Raw genomic sequence first — 23333 nt, 5'->3', positions numbered from 1 at the left:
GATGTGGGCGATACCTTTCGTTTCTGCTTTGGCTCCCATCACACACCTGAATATCACGTAGCTTCGTCTCATCTAGATCAGAAGACGACTGTTTTTTATTTTTCTCCCTGTGTTTATTCTCTCTGTTTGTCCTCCTCCTCCTTCCAGTGACTACGGCTTCAAGCTGAGTGAAGACTTGTCTCTGCAGGTGTGCGTTCCTGACCCTGAGTTTTCGGGTGACCTCTATGCTCCTCCAGTGCCGTGTCCTGTCGGGATCACGTACCGCCGCAGCAAAGGGTAAGCTGCGGGGGGGGGCGCCCTCTATTCAGACACCCCTAAACTTGTCAATGTATCGAGTATGTTTTGCTGCAGGTCAACTGTTTCATGAAATAATTCTTGAAATCATTAGTTCAGATTTATTTGCCACTCTGTCATGCTATGATGATTGAGGATATAGTTCTGTAAAGTTGGAAAGACGTTCACAGATTCAGACTTCCGGCATCAGTAACTCATCATCGGTGATACGTTGTCAAAATAAAAGCGATGCCTCTTTCCCATCGTTGTGAGGTAGACGTTGTGCTACAAGCTCAGCTTTATCAAAAGTAGCTGTCTTTTAAACAGCAGAAATAACATTGGCGTCTACGTGCAGCCGGCTGTGAGATGAGTGCCAAGGGACCGTCTGCAAATTGCAACAGCGAAGAGAGAAACTACACAGATATTCAATAACTTCACTTTTAGACACTGGAGCGTAAAAATCACTGGGCTGCAGATCTTTGTCATTAGATGTGTTGAAAGCTAATATACCAGCTAGATCAGGGGTGGGCAAACTTTTTTGACTCGCGGTCCACAATGGGTTCTAAAATTTGACAGAGGGACCGGGCCAGGCTGGAGTGTTTGTGTGAACTAATATAAATGACATATAAAAGCCATTACATGAAAGGATTTGGCCTTTTACAGGTAGCATTACAGGGAAAAAGGTAAAATGAATGAGGTTTATAATAACATTTTATTTAATCATATTATTTTGACAAGTTCGGCGGGCCGTATTATAAAGCCTATATGGCCCCCGGGCCTTAGTTTGCCCATGTCTGAGCTAGATCCAGGCTCACTTGAACCTGACAGTTCATGCATCCATCCGTTTTCTTGTAGACGAGACGAACTCGATCGTCTCGTCGACAGCCGCTTTATCCGCCTTGCAGGTCATGGGTGTTGTTGGAGCCTCTCCCAGCTGAGGACAGGTAACAGTCGAGGTGCACCCCCCACCTTCTTGTTGTCAGGCGACAGCGCTACTCACTAATACCCGTGCCGTCCCCTGACAGTTCATGTTAAGTAAAAATATTCTTGAGTTGTGTTGCGTTCAGGGAACGTAGGTGCATCCAGCATTATGACACAACACTTTCAGTACTCCATATGTATGTATTTGGCAGTGAAAAAGCTGACTCGAGTGAAAACGGTCTGTTAGCACCAATCCCAGCATAGCAGTAGATTATTCCAGATGGCCCAGACCAGCAGCCACACAAAGAAGGGCTGTTTCCCACTTCTGTGTTGATGGATTTGCTCCACAGCCTGCTGGCTGCCAGCGAGCAGATCATTTTAACTTTTTTAGAAGCTCTGGGAAATGATCCTAAATAATCTAACAATGGTATTTATAAGATTCACCAGGTTTTTACTATTAGAAAAACATATTGTTCCAACTGTACAGTGGCAGAGAAGTATGTCAGAGTAGTTCAGGACATGTGTGACAGTTGTACGACAGCAGTGAAGTGTGCAGTAGGAGTAACAGGGGAGTTTAGTGTAGATGTGGGATGCACCAGGGATCAGCTCTCAGCCCCTTTTTGTTTGCCATGGTGATGTATAGACTAACAGATGAGGTGAGACAGGAAGTTCCTTTGAATATGATGTTTGCAGAGGTTCTCCTTGGGAGTAACCAGGTTGGACAGGATTAGAAATGAGACAATAAGAGGGACAGTGAAGGTTAGACGTTTTGGAGATAAGGTCAGAGAAACCATACTTTGATGGTTTGGACATGTCCAGAGGAGAGACGATGAATATATATATTTTTTTATTAGATAGACAGGGACTATATCGGTAGAACGATGCTGAGGATGGAACTGCCAGGGAACAGGGCTAGACCCAGGAGAAGATACATGGACGTAGTGAGGGAGGACATGAGAGTGGCTGGTGTTGGGGAGGACAATGCAAAGGACAAGGTGAAGGTTGTTTTGATGTGACGACCCCTCACGGGACAAGAAGAAAGTACAGTAGTAGTAGCTGCTCATTATATTACATATAAATGTGCTCACACACCCACCCTGTCACAGGGACAGGACCTCACTCTGGAGAATGGATGGATCGTTCAGAATTCAAGACCTAAACCTCAACTTTCAGTTTCAAATTGTTCTTTTTCAGAGGCTTTTTTTTAAACTTTTATATCGAAAGCATCAGATCTGGCATCGTAGCATTGCCTCCAGGCGTTGAACTGCGGAACACCGTTTTCTCCTGCAGCTACAGGAAGGTACCTGGGGACAGCTGCAGTGGGGGAGATGTGGAGGCCAGGCTGGACGGAGAGATGCTTCCTTGTCCTGTTGGCGGTGAGACGGCATTTTATTCGTATTATGCTCAGTAATTAACTATTGATTGATCCACAGTGGGCCCAGTCCTCCTCAGTCAGAGTTAATTCCTCTGTCAGAAGCTGCTCCAGAGCATGTCCGAGGCTACAGACTCATACATTTGCATGATTGCTGAAAAATGTATCACATTACATTAAGTCCTTTGGCTTGCTGCCTCCCGCAGAGAGCAATGAGTTCATCCTTTACGCTGTGAGGAACTCCATCCACCGCTACGACCTGGCGACAGGTGCCGACCAGACCCTGCCCCTGACCGGCCTCCGGGAGGCCGTGGCTCTGGACTTTGACTACGACAAGAACTGCCTGTACTGGGCGGACATCTCTCTGGACACCATACAGGTCAGCTTCAAGTCTCGGGTCAGAAAGTCGAATCCGAGCTGACCTGTGTAAGACAGATATTGGGTCACCATCATCACTGTGTTGTTACTTCTCAGCCTTGACTCATGTTTCTCCTGCAGAGGCTGTGCATGAATGGCAGCACAGGTCAGGAGGTTATAGTGAGAAAAGACCTGCAGAACGTGGAAGCGCTGACCTTTGACCCCATCAGCAGACTGCTGTACTGGGTTGATGCCGGAGCACAGAAGATTGAGGTACGGAAGTCGTGCGAGAGTCCAGATGCTGCTGTAGCACATCTGGGATCATCCTTGTTTCGAGGGGCGTTAGCTGTAGTTGATTCTCATTGGCTGATGGGCCGGGGATGGTTCGAGCTGGTGGAAGCCTGGGACCCGGCCCAAGAAGGTGTCTCTGTCTTCAGCTGTTCTATGTCTACATGTCTTTCCTGAATGTTCTGAATGTTTTTTGAGGGGTGGGATCAAACACCCTCACAGATTTAACTGCTTCAGCTTTGAGGACTTGAAGTGAACGCCAACCCAGACTTGATTCAAAATAGAATTACAGAAAGGCAGAATAAGCTTGTCTGTTGAATTTCATTTATTTGAAAGAATGCATGAATGACCCAGTGTCTCATATTTAAATGTTTAGTTTAAATTAAATTAAATTAGTGTTTGATATTTTATGAATAATAATAATAATAATACATTTTATTTATATAGCGCTTTTCTGGGAACTCAAAGACGCTTTACAGTGTACATAATAAAAACAATAAAGTAGAACAAAAAATACAAACAATAAAAATGTGAACACGGATATAAAATCAATAAAATTCAAACAGTAAAATAATACATTTAAAGTGAACACGGTTTAAGCAGTGAATAGAAATTCCAACAGTGAAATTATACAGTAAAAGCAATGTCAAACAGATACGTTTTGAGATCTTTTTTAAATGAATTTAGATCCGGGCAGGCTCGTAGCAGTTTTGGCAATGTGTTCCAAAGTGTGGGTGCAGCAATGGAGAAGGCTCTATCACCCCAGGTTCGGAGCTTGGTCCTACAGGGGAGGGAGAGGAGGTTGGCGTCTGCGGAGCGGAGGGCACAAGATGGGGTGTGATGGTGGAGCAGATCTGTGAGGTAGGGGGGGGGCAGATTATGGAGAGCTTTGAAAGTGATGAGGAGGACTTTGAACTGTATGCGTTGGGGGACCGGGAGCCAATGAAGGTTTTTAAGGACCGGGGTGATGTGTTCACGGGAGCGGGTGTGGGTAAGGAGGCGAGCAGCGGAGTTTTGAATGTATTGCAGTTTATGTAGGGTTTTTGATGGTAGTCCATAGAGAATGCTATTGCAGTAGTCGATTCTGAATCGAATATGAATGGTAAACATGTTGCGGCTGTCTTTTCCCTGAAGCCGGTGTTAATAATATAGCCTATATAAAAGATCAAATGCAGCGACATCAGCACCAGCAGGACCGCTCACCTGTGCACAGGTGTGCAGCACAATCACTGTGGCGTGAGCAGCCTCGTGAGGCCCTGCAGGTGATGCGCGCCCCTTCCTGTCTGAGCGGCTGGTTGTTCTCTCTCAAACTGTAACCCGATGAGGTTTTACGTCGGTTTGAACCTGTTGTTGAAGGTGTCGAACCCTGACGGCGACCTGCGCCACACCCTGCTCAACTCTTCGGTCCTGGAACATCCCAGAGCTCTGGTCCTGTTGTCTGGAGAGAGGTAACGTCGTCTTTATTTCGGAAACCAACAGGAAGGAAAGGGAGGATTTCTACTTTTATTTTTAGATCCTAGTGCTAGTGTCGTTCACGCTCGGTCCATATCTGTGTTTTATAACAGGGGTCCCCAACCACCGGGCCGCGGCCCGGTACCGGTCCGTGAGGCATTTGTTACCGGGCAGCAAAGAAAAAACAACTCATTTAGACAATTTCCGTTGTATCGATTATTAGCGTCTAAAATGTCTTTTATTTTGAAAAACGACCGGATTTTCTCCAACGTAACAATTGCCTCTTGATACGTTGCTAAAAAAAACCCAGCCGTGAACTAGCAAAAATTAATAAAAAGAAACAAAAGTCTTTGGAGAGCTTCTTTGCTAAGGAGAAAAGTCCAACTGAGAAGGAAGAAGCGGAGGAAGAAGAGGAGGCGATGACCTCCAAGACGAGAAACCAGGAATAAGACTTAAAACACGGGTTTTAACAGCTGACTGGATTTGTTAACGAGCAATGAAGGGTTCAAAACTGCCTCGGTACATAGAGACAAGAACCCTGGATTAAAAGACAAGAATGTGGGATTTATGAAACAAAAAACCATGAAGGACAGAAGTAATTATTGGGGCTACAATTTATGGTGAGCAGATATTGTGTAACTATTAAATAATTACACTATTAAATAAATAAATATTTAATAGTTTACACTATTAAATATTTATTTAATAGTTACCGTTATTGCAAGTGCATAATATAACATTTATTGGTACGATTATATTCCTATTTTTTAATTTATATACCCCCCGGTCCGCGAACAAATTTCACGGCATGAAACCGGTCCATGGCAGGAAAAAGGTTGGGGACCACTGGTTTATAACACTGCACACATGGCACGCCCGTCGGTCATCTAAAGCCCTCTGTCTGTACCGCAGTCTGATGTTCTGGACGGACTGGGGAGACAGAGCGGCTGGCATTTACCGGAGCAACATGGATGGAACCAACGTGTCCAGCATTGTGTCCGAGGGGATCCGCTGGCCCAATGGGATTACAGCGGATGACCACTGGCTGTACTGGACTGAGGCCTACAGCGACCGCATTGAGAGGGCCGACTTTAACGGGGACCAGAGGCGGGTCCTCATCGAGGGTCTGCCCCACCCTTACGCCGTAGCTGTCTTCAAGGTGAAGCAGAATAGAAAGGACATGATTAAAAAAACAAAAACCTCCTTTTTATAAGAAGCTAATGATGAGGATGATTTCAGAATGATCTGTACTGGGATGACTGGTCCAAAATGGGGATCTTCAAAGCTCCAAAAACTGGTTCCCAGAACAAGGAGCTGATCGTTGGCAGACTAACTGGAGTCATGGACCTCAAGATCTTCTATAAGGGGAAGCACAGAGGTGAGGATCTGAGACCATGCGGCTGCGTGTGTGTCCTGTTGAGACACGCCCCCTCGCTGAAGACCAATGGCAGCTTCAGGTTGAAAGGATGGATTCAGACGCAGCTGACTTTCTGACCTCGTCAGGTCAGAACGCCTGCGCCGACCAGCCCTGCAGCCTCTTGTGTCTGCCTCAGGCCAGCCACCGGCACACCTGCGTCTGCCCGGACGGAGCGCCGACCGAGACCACGGCCGGCGGCGAGCTGCAGTGTCAGTGTCCCGCCGGCTACCAGCTGCAAAACGGCACATGTGTCAAAACTGGTAAGAGGACAATCCAGCCTCTGTTTGGAAGCAGCGGCTCAGTCGCATGTCACTTATTATCGGATGTGTGGGCGCTTCCTCTCGTCCAATCAGAGCACAGCTGTTTGCCCAACCAGTACCTTTGCTCAAACGGCCGTTGCATCAGCAGCATCTGGAAGTGTGACAGCGACAATGACTGTGGCGACATGAGCGATGAACAGGAGTGTCGTGAGTATTCTCCGCCTGCACGGCGCCAGATACGAACCCGGGGTTCAAACAATCACTGCACATGCATGTCAATACACAGTGTGGATGTGATGCATTATGTGTGGCACTGTGTGTGTGTCCACGTTTAGCCACCACCACCTGTGACCCATCCAACCAGTTTCGCTGCATGGCCTCAGGTTCCTGCATCCCCCTGGCCTTCAAATGTGACCATGAAGACGACTGTGGGGACAACAGTGATGAAGAGCACTGTGGTAAGACGTGCTTTTGCTCCAAATGTGTGCACTGTCGTGTGAGGATAAACACATTTTGCTCGTATGTACGTTTGTGATGTTTTTACAGATAACAAAAAGGGATTGTTTTTTTTTTTAAGATGGAAAAAGTGTCATTTTTATTCTTGCACAAGCTCGTGTCTATAAAGGAAGCCTCATTCTGATTTCATAGCATCCTGCCTCCCTTGGTGACCTTTCTTTGGATTCTGTCCTGCTTGTGGATGTGATGCATGAAAATGACACTTCTGGATTTATCCTGATTCAGAAGAATGTTAAGGTGTAACTTCTGATGACAAAGATAAGTCCATCCATCCATCTTCTGCTTTTCCGGGGTTGGGTTTTAGAGGAAACAATCTGAGACCTCAGCCTCTGCTTCCTCCACTGAAGACATGGTAACGGGATTCAGGAGATCCAGGAAGTATTCTTTCCATCGCCCGACAATGTCCCCAGGCGAGGTCAGCAGCTCGCTGCCTCCACGTTGAACAGTGGCGTCCGTTTTCCACTCCTGAGGCGCCGGACAGTTTGGCAGATTTTCTTTGAGGCTGACTGATAGTCCTGCATGTCCTCTCTGAACTCTTCCCAGACTTGCGTTTTGGCCTCCATAAACAGTTGGGAGGCCCGGAGTTGGCACTCGCTTATGAGCCCCAACTCCGGGCCCGGATCCAGGGTGGGCGATGAAGGTTCTACAGTTCAGTTCCTGTTGCACTTAAAGTTTCTCTGTTGTCTGCAATCAAAACATTTAACATTGTGTATTTAGTGTTGTTGCTTTAAACTCCCCAGAGTCTCACCAGTGTGGCCCTGGAGAGTTTACCTGTGCACGAGGTGTGTGTATCCGTGAGGCGTGGCGCTGTGATGGAGACAATGACTGCAGAGACTGGTCAGATGAGTCAAACTGTACAGGTGAGACTAACTACGTGGTTTAATCATAAAAATAAAGTGTCAGCATAATTATCAATTCTGCACCTGCTTTACGATAAATGTCATGGAAGCTTATGCGCTGGGTGCTAAAGCATCGAAGTGAAGCTGTGCTACTGCTCCACGTTGGGATCAGCGTCTGTTAGGAGAAGAGGTGTTAAATAATCTCCCCGCTGTTCTTTCTAATCTGTCTTCTCTCTCTCTGTCCTTAGTGGGCCACCATACATGTGAGGCCAATAGTTTCCAGTGTCACACCGGTCACTGTATACCACAACGATGGGTGTGTGACGGCGACGACGACTGCCAAGACGACTCCGATGAAGACCCACAACGTTGTGGTAAAATGAGAGACACACATTCTGTGTGACCGTGACACACTTGATAAGTTGGCTACATGTAGTATTACCCATAATTAAATACTGGACTTTATGAATATACTATCCATAGGCTATATAGTGGACTGGCATACAGTAATACCCCGACATACGAGTATAAGTTGTTCCTGGACCGACCTCGTAACTCAAATCACTCAAATGTCAAAACTATTTAATCAGTTGGGACCATCATAAAACACTCAAATACACGATGTACACTATTACTGTAATATAAAATACGGTTTTATTATAAGTTTTACCTTCAAGACGGACGATAGTGCTAACAGCGATGTCCTGTGCGAGGAGCAGGCGGCGTGGGGGGGTTGGAAGGTACGTAGACACTTTTGTACTTTCCACAGACTCGTACATAAACTTAGACATAGTAGTTCTGCCTCTGGAAGGCTTTGTGTTCTTGACAGCCTCCTTCTGGTTGAGGATTGTACATGTCGTCGATGTACTTGGCTCGTACTGGCGTGTCCCATCACTTACGGACACCACGGTCACATTGATGGATCATTTCGTGCTTCATCTCCATCGTCATCATCGTCTTTTCTTCTCACTGACATCCTCACCACTCGCTTTCTTTGGACCCATCACTGATCAGGAATACTCACAGGTACAGCCAGAATCAGGTCAATACTGGAAACACAACACGGAGACGAGCAGGAGACGAGGACGGAAGGTGGAGAACACCTGGACTGAATGAGGGAAGTGCGCGCGGAGCGCTCGGCCATTTAGCGCCAGCATCTGGAAGTTGCTCGTGTCTCAAAGCAAAATTTTGCTCGCAGGTTTACCTCGGAACACTCGTATGTCGGGGTATTACTGTACTTGTAAATGTCTACCTCGGGAACAGTCAGGTCTGTTGTGTGTTAGCTGTATTATCTTATCTGAATTTCCAGAAGGAACTAAGTGTAACGGCTTCTTCTGCTCCAATCACACCTGCCTTCCTGCCACCGCACACTGCAATGGCATCCAGGAGTGTTCAGATGGCGCTGATGAGCACAACTGTGGTGAGTAATCCCACTGTTTTGAGTCTAGTCGGTGCACATTCCGTGGTAAATATTTATATTTATATTTTCAGGTACATCTGAACTTAGTGATTGTCATGCCTTTCTGCTATTGTTCTGCTATGCTGGGTGCTGGTCTAAATCCTGCACCGTCAAAAATGGTTTCTGTGTACTGCAATGTGTGTAATAATTAGGGTTAGGGTCTGTGCACAAATTGAGTTTTTCCACAACATATATAGAGTTTTAAGCCGGACGCCATTCCTGACGCAACCCTCTGCATTTATCCGGGCTTGGGACCGGCTCAAGGGAGACACTGGCTGAGCTACGCTAGCTCCAGCTAACTGTCCTGCCCGTGCTACCCATGAGGCGGCTTGTACACTAAAACCTGCAGTTGGGCTAATATGTTGTGTACTTTTACCCACAGACTCCCCATGTACTCACTATATGGAGTTTGTTTGTAAGAACCGGGCCCAGTGTCTGTTTCAGTCTCTGGTTTGTGATGGGTTCAAACACTGTGAAGACGGATCTGATGAGGATGCAACTTACGCTGGCTGTGGTGAGAAACCTCGATGCCTTAGTTCTATCCCTGTATTGTGTTTCTTTTCCATTATTTCCTTTCTGGAATAAACCTTCTATTGTGCTTTCGAAGCGGCTCTAACACAAGGTCAATATGAAGATACGCCATGAAAGTTTTATTTGAGGGATTGACGTATCCTCTTCCTCTAAGTTGTCATCTTCATCTGTTGGAAGTGTTAAAAAAGCAACAGAAATGTTGAAGACATTCATAAAGAACTGAACTGGTTGGCCTGTCGAGGAAGTGTGCTCCTGCTGGGTGTAGCCTCTTTCTCACACACCTGCGCACATAAACAGTTTTTACATATATATGTCAGGTATGTGTGCTATTTCATGTGTCTGTTCCCACGGCAACAACCTGTAACGGCTGCTCCTGTCAGAGGCGTAGTTAATGGATTCTTACCCGGACCACTGTTGTGTAGTTTATGAAATGTGCAAGTTGTAAGTGTTGGTTGTCATTCAGAACTACATCAACCTGAATCCGGCTCAGATGTGAACACATGTTTTGCCTCTAATGCAGGCGGGTGGACATTGATAGCGACAAAAACAAACGCGGATGAAATTTTGCTCTGGAAGACAACAAACATTTGATAAGCTGTTCAGAAGCAAATTGTGAAGACAGATTTGTGTTTTTTTTGCCATGATCCAAAAAAACACTGCTTCATGTAGGCCATTAAAATGGCTGTGCTTCCTTTCAGCCACGTCATCCGAGTTTGGCAAAGTGTGTGACGTGTACACGTTCCAGTGTGCCAACGGAGTGTGTGTGAGCCTGGAATGGAAGTGCGACGGCATGGATGACTGTGGAGATTACTCCGATGAGGCCAACTGTGGTAAACACCGTCGCGGCTTTGTACCCTGCTGCAGACTCTGAGGAGTTTGTTGCTAAATGTTCTCTGATCTGTTGCAGCTGCTCCCACTGACGTCCCCGGCTGCTCCAGGTATTTCCAGTATGCGTGTAAAAACGGACGTTGCATTCCAACATGGTGGAAGTGTGATGGCGAGAATGACTGCGGGGACTGGTCTGATGAGGTCCAGTGTACAGGTACTAATAACTACAGCATGGGCCAACGAGCGGTCTGTTGATGTGCACCAGCCACATGTTGGTGCACATGGTGGGGGGGGGGGGGGCATTAAGCGCAAAATGACTGATCTGAATCATTTAGTGTGTTTGATTGAATTGTAACGGTTTCATTGGTCCACTGTGAGCTGTGTGATCGTTTCATTGGTCTGATGTGAAGAGGCTAAATGTGTTGGTGGTGTCTTTTTAATCCGTACATTAGCAGTATTGTTGTATAAGATGCAGAGTTCCAATCGTGTGAGAAAATTAGCAGCTTATAGTCCGGAAAATACAGTAATTGTATTAAACATTTGTACAGTGGTTGTTCCAGGCAGCACCAGGTCTTTTGGGGCAGGTAATTCACGCACAAGTGGAACAGACACTTTTCTGCCCAGGGATACTTTGGCACTAGGGTTGCAGGGCTGGTAATCGACCAACCATTTGATGAGTAGTTGACCACTCTACCACTGAGGTACATACAAACATGCATACGTACATATCACATGGGGGGGGGGGGTATGGCGTCTCCTTCAAACTCGGATCCTCTGCCAGAGGCCGGGGAACTTGAGGGTTCTACGCAGGATCTTAGCTGTCTCTAAGACTGAGATGTCGGACGTTGTTCCTGATATCTGCTAGAGCAATGCACCCAGATTGGGGGGTCCCCTGGTGTTATTGCCAATTACTTTCTGTGCCCTGCTCATGTATTGATCCATGCGCCTGCTTATTACCCTCGCCGAAGGGGAGGCGAGGGTATTGCAATTGGGTCCATTTGTTTGTCTGTTTGTTTGTCTGTCCGAGCGCATAACTCAAAAACTAGTAACCCAATTGACTTGATTTTTACACAAGCAAGGTTCTGCCCGTGGCTCGGTCCTCCCCGAGAATGGCGTTGATCCGGATCTGGATCCAGATTCTCGAATTTTTTTTACATCTGGAATTGTGCCTGTGCTGTAACATGGGAGTGTCACTTTAAGAGGGAGGGACACGAATGGCATGATGGGAAAAATAGTCCAGAGGGTGTGTTGTAGTACGCAGGAGACAAAAATATTACTTGACGTTACTGAACCAAGGACTGTAATTAGAAGTTGCCAAACGAAGATGAACGTGAGTCCAGTCGTTCATTTCATTTCAGGGGTGCAACATAAAAGTTGTATATAATCTTTTCCCATTCCGGAGCAGCAAGCTAGAGCAGGTTTGGCCCCTCTGATCCGGAAGCCCTGTTTACTGTCTCACAAGATCCAATAGTCTATTGGAGGCGAGGGTCTGCAATCTCTGATTGTCTTTCTAGTTATGATTGGTGAATTTTTTCCATCCATCCATCTCGTCATTAAACCTGAACCTCCATCCTCCTAGGTGGTGTTACTCCTCACACCATCACCCCTCGTCCATCCACTTGTGCTCCCAACCACTTCCACTGTGGTTCTGGAACTTGCATCATCAACACCTGGGTGTGTGACGGCTTTGCTGATTGTCCCGATGGCAGTGATGAGCTGGGATGTCCCACAGGTACCACCTCTACCTTGTGTCAACAACACAACGCCAAGGCAAACAGCACAACGCAACAACAGTGAACCCTCAGTGAGGTCCTGTGTCTCTGTGACAGCAGCCAACGGCTCTGTGACGCCAACTCCGGTTCCAACCCAGGCTCCTCACCCTCCACCATACCCCAGCCACTGCAACCGGAGTCAGTTCCTGTGCCGACGACCCCCCCGCTGCATTCCCGACTGGCAGCACTGTGATGGCCAGCTTCACTGCCAGGACGGCTCTGACGAAGCACAGTGCCGTGAGTCTCCCTGCATGTTGCCACTGTTGAGAAGAACTGCTCAGAGGAGCACGACGACTAGTGGTCTGGTTAACTAAAACGATATGAATAAAATAAAAAGAATGACAATATACAAATAATGACAAAATGTACTACAAAAAAAGCTTGCATGTTAGATTTGGCCATTTTTACGCCGGATGCCATTCCTGACGCAACTCTCTGCATTTATCCGGGCTTGAGACCGGCGAAAGGGAGAAACGGGCAATGCTACGTTAGCTCCAGCTAAGTGCACTAGGCACTTAAACATCTGTGAACCTGGCTTAAGTAATGTTTCCATGTCAGTGCACACAGCAATAGAGACATGGTCACTGAGAAGCAGGTAAACCAGGTATGAATCTTCTGTGTCTGCAGCCACCCGTGGGCCTCTGCTTTGCGTCAACGGGACTCGCTGTTTTGATGGCGAGGCCTGCGTGTTGGACAGCGAGGTATGCGACGGCTTCCTGGACTGCTCGGATCACAGTGACGAGGACAACTGCACTGGTAGGTCCCAAATACGAGGGTTTTTGATGACCTGGAACTGAGCCACTCTGTCAGGTCCACCATAAACACCAATGGGGGGGGGGGGGGGGGGCTGTGTAGCTTCAGACACGTCAAACACAAACCACCTGAGTGTGTGGTTCCATCGCCACTATTTCCTCGGTGCGTTGTCACGACACCTTTACTGTCACCATTCTATTGTTGCTGCCAACGTTGCTATCCTCTTGTGGTCTCGCTGGGTCTGTTCAAGTGCGAGGACATGGTTAAAGCAGGGCAGTTTCGCCACCTTCTGGCTCGTAGTGTTTATTTCATTTGGAAACAAACAGAATCTCTCCATCTTTGTTTTAGGTGACACCCTGGCGTATAAAATCCAGAACCTCCAGTGGACACCAGACTTCTTTGGAGCCATTACCCTGACCTGGTCTAGGCCTAAAAGCCTCCCCCTGGATTCCTGCTACTTCCTCTTGAACTACAGGTCAGCTTAATCTTAATGGAACAGGGTCTCCTGGCTTAGCAGAATGCTGCTCTGCTGTTTTACTGAGGCGCTCCAGAGATGCTTTGGTTGCTCAGAGGGTCTTCCTGACTTTCCGTCAACATGGCTGAATGTTCTTATTGGGGTGAACTGTTCCTCTAAGGCACATGTGTCAAACTCAAGGGCCGGGGGCCAAATGAGGCCTCCAAGTCATTTTTTGTGGCCCGCGAGAGCTGTGTGCAGACATGGCAATAACAATAGCAACACGCTGCAGTCAGGAAATGAATAATCTGCTGGCGGTGACTATTGAAATTTATTTGAACTTTTTTGTTTTTTTCAGCATGTGCTGACATGTTGACCCCGGCGACATATGGCGCTCAGGATCAGCACTGGACAGCTCCATAGCTAGTTGGCTACCTATGGAGCTGTCCAGTCCTATTCGGAATGTGAACTTCAGCACTGGACAGCTCCATAGGGCTACATATGGAGCTGTCCAGTGCTGATCCTGAAAGTGCCGTCTTTTCCCCGGCATTGACTCGGGGAATCTTGCCCACTTCGGTTGGTTTTTTTGGTTTGGTTTGTCCATGACAAGACAAGATGGTGGCTTTTTGGTTTTGCTTTGATTTTGTATCGATTATCTTTGTTCCTGCGTGATGATTGCATTTGAATGGAACTTTTCCACATTATTAGATGTGTCAATTTATTCCCATCACAAACTTTGGTTCATACTTATGATTTTTATCATTTACAGTATGGCTTTATCTCTAACAATTTTTAAGCTACAACCTTTTCAAAAAGTGATATCAAAACTGAATATTTTATTGTATTTACTGTGGCAGCTAAATAGTTCAATTAAAAAATACATAGTTATTTAACAGCATGTTAAGGAGTAGTTACATTTATTTTACATTAAATGACATTACATTTAGTTAATTTTTTACTGTGTTACGGTTTACATTTGGCCTTTGGAGGGCAAACATAATGCTAATGTGGCCCTCGGAGAAAGTTAGTTTGACACCCCTGTTCTAAGGGTTCCGGTTTCAGTCAGTTGTGTGATCCTGGTTAAGACGTGGACCCAAATGCATTGTCAGTGACTGTGTTTCCGTCATCAGACTGGTGGGGACACAGCAATGGACCGTCATGGACACCCACAGCAACAAGACCAGCTACAAACTGACTGTCCTGAAACCGGACACCACCTATCACGTGAAGGTGCTGATCCAGTGTCTGAGCCGGCTGCACAAGACCAACGAGATGATCACGGTCAGGACGCCAGAGGGATGTGAGTATCACATGGTCTCTGTAGAGACGTATGCGTCCCCCATAACCAGCCTGGGGAGACAAGGGAACCCTTTAAATGGTTTTATTGGTCCAGTGGGGGGGGACAGTCAGTCAAATAGACTAATGACCTTTCCTCATCCACTTTGACCATTTCGGACCATGAATGGCTGTCCTTTGTGTATCTTGTGTGTGTCCTGTCGAATCCTGCAGTGCCCGACCCCCCCAGGAACCTGCAGCTGTCCTGTGACAACAGGGAGGATGGGCAGGTGGAGGTGTTTTGGAGCCCCCCCGATAAAGGACATGGTCTGATCAGAGAGTACATTGTGAGTTCGTCCCATCGTTTCTTCAGTCACACAAGCATCACCTGTTCCTCTCCATGTCTGTCCTGCTCTCATTCACTGTATCCATGCTGAAGATGAGGGTTCACCGACTTCATCATCACAGACAGCTTTCTGTGTGTGTGTGTGTGTGTGTGTGTGTGTGTGTGTGTGTGTGTGTGGTTACATGCATGGCAGGTTGAGTACAGTGAACAGAGAGGTGTTGACTGGATATCACAGAGATGTACTACAACAGAGACGGTGGTGAAGGAGCTGCAGTCAGACACGCAGTACAGGTTCAGGGTAAGACACACACACGCACACGCACACGCACACGCACCTACACACACACACACACACGGGTCCATGTCTACAGTTGGTGTGTTTAAATGCTGTTTCCAGGTGGCAGCAGTGACAAGTCGAGGGGTTGGCAACTGGTCTGAGGTTAAATCCATCACCCCTGAGAAAGGTGAGTTCTTCACCCTCACCTGGTTGGAAGCCTGTGCAGCTCTGCCCCCTGCTGGTGCGCGGGAGGTACTTGTATTAATCTGCTGAGACCACGCTGCGACCGCTAAAGTTTTCTGCCCTGATTGCATGCGTGACGCTGCGTGTGGGACCTTAATGTAATTATAATGTTTAAGCCTCTTGAGACATTCTGATAAAAATGAAGGGATGGGTCCTGAAACTAGTTTTTAGGGGCCATGTAAGTTAGGTGTGGGCCCCCAGTCATTCAGACACGTCTGATATTCACAAGCTGCTGATAATAAAACTCCTAATTCCTACAAGTATTTCCAACACCCCCTGTCTCTGGATGGGACCGGCTGCGGTGTCCGTTAGCAGCGGCCTCAGCAGGTGTTCCTTTTCATTCAGCTGTAATCTGAACATTAATCTGCTCTCTGCCTCAGCGCTGCCTCCCCCCTCTGTGATCGCTGACAGTATCAGCACCGACGCCCTGAGCTTCTCCTTCAGCTTCAATTCCCAGTACCCGGTATGAGTTCCAGCAAGCTTTACGTTCAGTGTGCGTCTGTTGGTAGGACTCATGGCCTCCTTCCTGTCCCCCCCTGTCAGGTGGATTGGTACCTGGTGATCCTGTCCTGGCAGTTTGACTCCCACGTCAAGGAGAGCAGGAGCTACAATGTCAGTAAGAGGATCCTTGAAGGTACTATGGGCGGGGTTCGTGCTCTGGCGTTCCACTCAAGTTAGCGTGAGGTCATCTAAATGATGAGCGCTGTGTGCTTCCAGCTACGAACCTGACAGCAGGGACGATGTATGAGGTGGCGGTGTGGGCGCACACCAGTATAGGAGACAGTCCCACCTCCCTGTCTCATCACCGGACCGCTGGGGGCCAGCCAGAACGGCCCTTCCTCAAAGCCCGGGCACTCAATCAGACGGCCGTGGAGTGCAACTGGACCATCAGGGGACCTCCTGCTGAGGTGCGACAGATGACAGATCAGATATTTCATTACCTCCGCCGAGGGGGTCTGTTAGAAAGATGACTCAAAACATTACGGACGGATCCTGGTGAAATTTTCAGGGAATATCGGGAATGCTACCAGGAACAGGTGATTAAATCCAGAGATCCTAGATTATGGATCATTTTGAATTTTTTGTTAACATTGTAGTCAAGGAGCTTTGTTTGATTATCTCGGTTGATTATTGACCGATGTTTATGGAATTTGACACAGTCATGTCGGGTGGGGGCCTCTCATTTAATCTGGTTCTGATCCAGAATGAGGTCAGGAAGGAAGATTACTTTTTAACATTACAACCCATTTATGGATTAAAACATTAGTTAAAAATACACATCAACTCTGATTCACTTTGACTTTTAATGGTTGGTGTATAAAGATACCAAGAACAATCTAGAACCTTTTGGTGCTGATCCAGATCACCATGTGGACGGTGTAGATCCAGTTAGGAGGGGAACGAGCTGCTTGGAGGAGGTCTGTGCTCTCTGAGTGGGTTTCTAGTTTCCTTTATTTTTTACATTCACACACTCATACAGTCCAGGTCCACACAGTGAGGTAGTTTGGAGTGTTTATCCTCCCGATAAAAGTATACAGTGGAACTGCGGTTCGCCAACATAATTTGTTCCGTAATCCTGTTCGACAACCAATTTGGTCAAAAACTGAAACTATATTTCCCATAATAAATAATGTAAACGAGATGAATCCGTTCCTACGCAGCAGATAAATGTCCATTCACGCCTGTGTTTGACTTCCGAGGCATTTTAAAAAGTTTCTTTGTTTGAGAACCGAGTCGTTTGAGAACCGAGGTTCCACTGTCGTATGACAAAAACGAATGAACTACGTGAAAATATATAAATCATCAGGATTATTTTCTTGATCTTTAAATATTGCGGAAAATAAACCAGCTAAAAAAATTGCTGGGACACTAGTTGTGTTTATTATAAACTTGCTCCCTAACGAAGCTGTTACTAATGGCCTTTCCTGACACTGTGTGTGTGCATGTGTGTGTGTGTGTGTGCAGGTGTACGGCGTGTTCTATGCCACCTCCTTCCTCAGCCTGTACCGCCGCCCTCATCAGGCAAACAGCGCCTCCCTCAGCCTGATGGTCACAGTGGACAGCGATGAACAGTATCTCTTCCTGGTGAGTCCCGCCGTCCCCGACCGCCGCCGGTCTGCCTCTGACCGCGTCGCTCGACTCCTGGACCATGAACGCCTGCACCATTATCCAGGCGGTGGTTTCAGTATAAACAACAACAACCTCTGTTCCTGTTCCTGTTCCAGCTCCACGTTTCCTGTGATGCCGATCAGCTAACCTGTAGCTTTCATGTAGGGCAGCGGCGCCTAATACATCGATTGAGGTCGACCGGTAGATCGCAGAGTTTGTGTGGGTAGATCGCGTAGCACCATACGTCAATCAAGTGGCTAATGCCATGGTGTTAGCGTTAGCCCATCAGCCATCCTCACAAGGACGTTTGCCATGCATTGCAGCCAATCAGAGATCTCTATAGGGTCACTGTGAATGCGTGACTGAACCACAGGCTCGACTTAGCCAGCGAGCTACTTACATCGTCTAAGAATGAGTGAGGGAGCTGTACGTAGTAAAAAAAAACTAAAACGCATTTTACACGGTTGATTATTTATTTACATTTACTATTAATCTCTTTCTCCATATGTTTGTATGAGGTTGATTAATATGTAAATTTGATTCTGTAAATAAACGTCTTTCATCCATTCACGACCCTCCTTGGAAAGACTCCATCAGGGAAATTCGGAGCCCCCATTTAAAGTCATGGAAGTCAGTTTGTTATTGATTATTCCCATCAGCCCATTGGTCCAGAGCGGTTTGGTGTGACTCTGTTCTGCACACCTGTGTCGTGTGTCCAGGTGCGTGCCACTGTCCCCTTCCTGGGTCCCCCGTCAGACTTCGCCGTGGTGAAAATGATTCCCAATGAGAGGCTGCCGCCCAGGAACTTCCATCGCGTGCGAGCCGACAAGACTCAGGCCTTGTTGAAGTGGCAGCCGCCCTTCGATGCACCGAACAAACCTCTGGTGAGACGCTGTGATGACGACGGTTGCTGTTTAGACGTGGATAAAACCTGCACAGAACGTTTGTCCTCCTGTCATTATTGTTTAGACACTTGACTTTTCACCGCTAACCTGCTCTGACGACACCCCAACAACCTCAGGTGGCTTAAGTTTTGCTGTTTTGTGTCCTCGGCGTGTGCGTCAGCAGACATACGTCATTCATGTGCGGGATTCAGTCCTGAAGGTGGAACGGGATTACAAGTTGACCACCCGGAACAACACGGTGGAGTATTTGCTGAAGGGTCTGGAACCTGGCGGACGGTACAGCGTCTCCGTCCGGCTACGCAACATGAGCAAGGAGGCCAGCTTCTCGTTCAGCACAGGTGTGTGTGTGTGTGTGTGTGTGTGTGTGTGTGTGTAGGTGTGTGTGTGTGTTTTAAAAGTTTACCACCACAACCAAATGTCTTGAATTTATGGCGCACTAAGTTGTTCAAGAGTCTAGATGACTGTATCATCTGTAGAAAGTCAAGCACAGTTGTTACTGCATGTGTTTTAAAAAACTGTTTGCAAAGAAAGTGCTCCCAGTGTTGGGCCCTGAGGAACACCTCTGTAGATCTGATTCATCCGCCTGACTCAACCTTGTTCTGAAGGTACAAAATGATGCTGTCACAACTTCATTCATTCTCCCTTTGCTAAGTCCTGCCTAAACCTTCACTGATGGCACTCGTGTCCTCTACCGGGAACTCGGGGGCGGATGAACAGATCCAGATTCTTAAAACGTTTGTCCCAAGCAGATGTTTTATGGTTTATCCCAACAGATAAAACTAGAGTCAGCTCTCGTGTCAGGTCTAGAATCAAGAATCAAGAAATGTTTATTGTCATTCAGACACTCTCATGCACGAACGAAAAACAGCACTCAGGTCCCAGCTCGAGGCACACAACAAACACACATTCATTCAACTTAAACTAAATATATACACAAAAGTGACAAAAGTGACAAAAGTGATTGCACGATCCCCGGTAGGGTCCAACACGGAAGCAGTGCATTTGGCCTCAGAGTTATCCACTGTTTATAACTCTCACAGCATCAGGGAAGAAACTGTTTTTGAACCTGGTGGTTCTGGCCCTGATGCTGCGCAGCCTCCTCCCAGATGGGAGGGGGGAAATAGTCCGTGTGCAGGGTGGGTGGGGTCCTTCATGATGCAGGTTGCCTTTTTCCTGCACCTCCTGCTGTAAATGTCACTCACGGTGGGTAGGCTGCTCTCCGAAGTCCTTTGGGCCAATTTAACCACCCGCTGCAGGGCCTTCCTGTCTGCAGCAGAGCAGCTGCCGTACCACACCGTGATGCAGGATGAGAGGACACTCTCCACAGCACACCTGTAGTAGGACGACAGGACAGTGGAGCCCATACCTGCTCGCTGGTAGAGGCGCTGGTGGGCCTTCTTTACTAAGGCGGCTGAGTTAGTCCTCCATGTCAGGTCGCTAGCAATGTGCACGCCCAGGTATTTGATGCTCTGGACCACCTCGACAGCCGCTCCTCCGATGTAGAGGGGAGGGTGGGTGTAGCCTCCTTTCCTGTAATCCACAAACATCTCCTTCGTTTTCTTCACATTGATGCAGAGGTTGTTTTCTCTGCACCACTGCACCAGATGTTCCACCTCCTGCATGTACTCCGACTCGTCGTTGTTGAGGATGCGTCCCACCACTGCTGTGTCGTCTGCGAACTTGACGATATGACTGCTCGGGTACTTGGCTTTGCAGTCATACGTCAGCAGGGTGAACAGCAGAGGGCTCAGAACGCATCCTTGAGGGGAGCCGGTGTTGAGGATGATGGGGGCGGAGGAGATGTTGCGGATTCTCACAGTCTGCGGCCTGTTCGTCAGGAAGTCCAGGACCCAGTTGCACATCGATGGGCTCAGCCCCAGTGTCACCAGTTTGTTTACCAGAGTCTGCGGGATGATGGTGTTAAATGCCGAGCTGAAGTCCAGAAACAGCAGCCTGGCATAAGCGTCTCTGGTCTCCAGGTGACTCAGGGCCTCGTGAACCACGGAAGCGATTGCATCGTCAGTGGAGCGGTTCCTCCGGTACGCATACTGATGGGGGTCCACGCTGTCATCGACGCTCTCCTTAATGTGCCCCATCACCAGCCGCTCAAAGCACTTCATGACGATCGGAGTCAGAGCAACCGGCCGATAGTCGTTCAGGCATGAAACGGTGGAGGTCTTGGGGACAGGGATGATGGTGGCTGTCTTCAGATACGTCGGCACTGAGCCCTGGGACAATGAGGTGTTGAAGATGTCGGTCAACACCTCGAAGAGCTGATCGGCACAGTCCCTCAGAACCCGGCCTGGGATGTTGTCTGGGCCTGCAGCCTTGCGGGGGTTGATCTTCCGCAGGGACCTCATCATGACAGTTTCTTCCCTGATGCTGCTGAGGATGCAGCAGCCAGACTGAGGGGCAGCTCACCTGGTGGAAGCGTGAGCTTTGTGCAGGGTGACTTGTTGGAAGCCTCAAAGCGAGCGTAGAAGGTGTTAAGGGCATCAGGAAGAGACGGGTCCCTGGGGCACTCCATGACTCTCTTTTTGTAGTCCGTGATGGTACTGATGCCCTTCCACATGCTCCGGGGGTCGTTGGAAGCAAAATGACCCTCTATTCTCCGAGCATAGGAGGCTTTGGCCCTCTTTACCCCCGATGTCAAGCTTCTCCTCGCCGCTCTGAGTGCTGGAGCATCACCAGACCTGAATGCTGAGTCCCGGGCTTTCAGGAGAGAGCGAACAAGAGGTGGTATCTACCTCTGACAACAGATCCGAGGCTGGGGAGCAACAGTTGCTACACACCCAAAAATAAAGAACGCAATGTCAAGAAATAAAGGATGGTTGGTTCCAGATTGTTGAATGTGTCTGGATTTACAGCTGCAACAGACCTCTGTACTCAGAATCCAGCTGTGGAACTGATATTGATGAGCAATGGGCTTGTTTTCTGACACGTAAATGAATCTATCAGTCATTATCATTCATTCATCAGGCTCATGGTGTTTTGGTGATGGAGCTCTCCAAACTGTCGTTCTCCTTGTGTTGCAGTTTCTCTTCAGGCTCCTGAAGCCCTGAAGATCCTGATGGAAAAAGATCACGTGTTCCTGATCTGGAAGAGTCTGGCTGTCAGAGAGCAGGAGTTCAATGAGAGCAGAGTGAGTCGATCGGATCAGCGTCTCCGAACAAGCCTTTCCTATTACGGCATCCACCAATCTGTGTGTCTGCAGGGGTATGAGGTGCACGTGTACGACAGCCTGACCAATCAGACATCCTGGCTGGGAAACACCACGGAGACCTACTTCCGCATCGGCAGCCTGCTGGCGGGACACAACTACACCTTCTCTGTGCAGGCCCGCTGCCTGCTGAACAGACAGCTGTGTGGAGAGCCTGCGTTGCTGCTGTACAACCAGCTGACTGCAGGTACACACACACACACAGAGTACACACACTCTCTCACACACACACACTCATGATGCTGCTGTACCTGTCCAGATGCCAGTGATGCATCCAGCTCCGTGGACGGTTCTGGGGACATGGCTGCTGTGGTGGTCCCGGTCCTCTTCCTGTTGCTGCTGGGGGTGTGTGGTGGGATGGTGGCGCTCTACCTTCGACACCGGCGGCTGCAGAACAATTTTACCGCCTTTGCCAACTCCCACTATAACTCGCGCCTGGGCTCGGCCATCTTCTCCTCTGGGGATGAACTAGGTGAGACAGTTTGTGCCGCCGCCTCAGGGCAGTGGGCAGTTTTAATTTTATTTCAACGGTTACAGGTGAATGTGTTTACTTCTCACAGACTGTTATACAGTCTATATGCATGAAACTGCAGACCCCCCCCCCCACCCCCTCATCCAGGGGCCTGAACTTGCTCTCTTCTCGTTCTTCTTCCCAGGTGATGATGATGAGGATGCTCCCATGATCAGCGGCTTCTCAGACGATGTTCCCATGGTCATCGCATAGCGAGACGTCAGCCTTCATCTTTACCTCCCTCCCTTCCGTCCTGCTGTCCGCTGGAGTAAAACGGGCCGAAGTGGCTGTTGCCGGGGAAACCGCCTCCATGAGCAGGAAACATGGAGGCAGAGAGAGAGAGATCGTTAAAAAAAAAAAAATGCACTTTTTGGGATGCGCAATAACTTATTTTTTTATAATATGAAAAAAACCACATCTATATGGGGTCGGAAGGACCTGTGAGGAAGAGGAGGACACTGAAGCAAACTGTGAAGGATCCGACTCTGTCAGGTTGTCATGCCGACTCACATCCGTAGGAGGGATCGCCGCTTAATGCCAAAATGACTGGAATAAGGAATGCAAACACACTCATTCAACACAAATGCACACACACACATGGAGCCAAGGGGATTGTTGTGTTTGTGTGTTGTGGTGATAGTACAGTGTGTACTACAGCAGCAGGGGTCACACCAGTGTGTGACGCGCTGCAGAATCTCAGCATGCAAAACGGTTGTAAATACACGGAGTCTCCCAACAGCTCAGTGATTGGATGACGTCCCCATTGATACACCTTTATTTCCTGGCACCAGCACACTGTCTTCTGTCCATCCATCCGTCCACACGTACCACAGAAGAAGAAGAGTCCTTCAGGGGTGAAGGTCCCTCACAGCATCTCTGTGTAAATGTTGTTGGCTTGTGAACCGTCCTCTCTGTGATGCCCCCCCAGCGTTCTGCCATATCAATAGTCGTAGTC

The 23333-nt window shown here is 48.1% G+C and overlaps 1 protein-coding gene across 1 annotated transcript in view; it reads left to right on the top strand.

Moving 5' to 3' along the window:
• sorl1 (sortilin-related receptor, L(DLR class) A repeats containing) overlaps nucleotides 1-22591 on the top strand; it is a 45094-nt gene extending 22503 nt beyond the window's left edge. Inside the window, exons 15-48 of the mRNA XM_068745322.1 lie at nucleotides 148-276; nucleotides 2485-2570; nucleotides 2773-2945; nucleotides 3065-3196; nucleotides 4568-4659; nucleotides 5576-5822; nucleotides 5903-6041; nucleotides 6167-6340; nucleotides 6434-6547; nucleotides 6676-6798; nucleotides 7597-7716; nucleotides 7944-8069; nucleotides 9005-9115; nucleotides 9537-9668; nucleotides 10384-10515; nucleotides 10593-10727; nucleotides 12093-12245; nucleotides 12343-12522; nucleotides 12913-13041; nucleotides 13387-13513; nucleotides 14623-14792; nucleotides 15002-15114; nucleotides 15307-15411; nucleotides 15511-15577; nucleotides 16014-16096; nucleotides 16177-16267; nucleotides 16351-16541; nucleotides 17599-17718; nucleotides 18462-18626; nucleotides 18811-18985; nucleotides 21683-21789; nucleotides 21862-22054; nucleotides 22127-22339; nucleotides 22524-22591. Of these exons, the coding sequence (XP_068601423.1) occupies nucleotides 148-276; nucleotides 2485-2570; nucleotides 2773-2945; nucleotides 3065-3196; nucleotides 4568-4659; nucleotides 5576-5822; nucleotides 5903-6041; nucleotides 6167-6340; nucleotides 6434-6547; nucleotides 6676-6798; nucleotides 7597-7716; nucleotides 7944-8069; nucleotides 9005-9115; nucleotides 9537-9668; nucleotides 10384-10515; nucleotides 10593-10727; nucleotides 12093-12245; nucleotides 12343-12522; nucleotides 12913-13041; nucleotides 13387-13513; nucleotides 14623-14792; nucleotides 15002-15114; nucleotides 15307-15411; nucleotides 15511-15577; nucleotides 16014-16096; nucleotides 16177-16267; nucleotides 16351-16541; nucleotides 17599-17718; nucleotides 18462-18626; nucleotides 18811-18985; nucleotides 21683-21789; nucleotides 21862-22054; nucleotides 22127-22339; nucleotides 22524-22591 (4615 nt within the window). The remainder of the gene's footprint in view (nucleotides 1-147; nucleotides 277-2484; nucleotides 2571-2772; nucleotides 2946-3064; nucleotides 3197-4567; nucleotides 4660-5575; nucleotides 5823-5902; nucleotides 6042-6166; nucleotides 6341-6433; nucleotides 6548-6675; nucleotides 6799-7596; nucleotides 7717-7943; nucleotides 8070-9004; nucleotides 9116-9536; nucleotides 9669-10383; nucleotides 10516-10592; nucleotides 10728-12092; nucleotides 12246-12342; nucleotides 12523-12912; nucleotides 13042-13386; nucleotides 13514-14622; nucleotides 14793-15001; nucleotides 15115-15306; nucleotides 15412-15510; nucleotides 15578-16013; nucleotides 16097-16176; nucleotides 16268-16350; nucleotides 16542-17598; nucleotides 17719-18461; nucleotides 18627-18810; nucleotides 18986-21682; nucleotides 21790-21861; nucleotides 22055-22126; nucleotides 22340-22523) is intronic.
• The last annotated feature ends 742 nt before the right edge of the window (nucleotides 22592-23333 follow it).

The sequence above is a fragment of the Brachionichthys hirsutus genome, chromosome 11, assembly GCF_040956055.1.
Source record: "Brachionichthys hirsutus isolate HB-005 chromosome 11, CSIRO-AGI_Bhir_v1, whole genome shotgun sequence".
Classification (NCBI taxonomy): domain Eukaryota; kingdom Metazoa; phylum Chordata; class Actinopteri; order Lophiiformes; family Brachionichthyidae; genus Brachionichthys; species Brachionichthys hirsutus.
The sequence above is the reverse complement of the archived record's forward strand: the minus strand, read 5'-3'. Positions and strand labels throughout refer to the sequence as shown.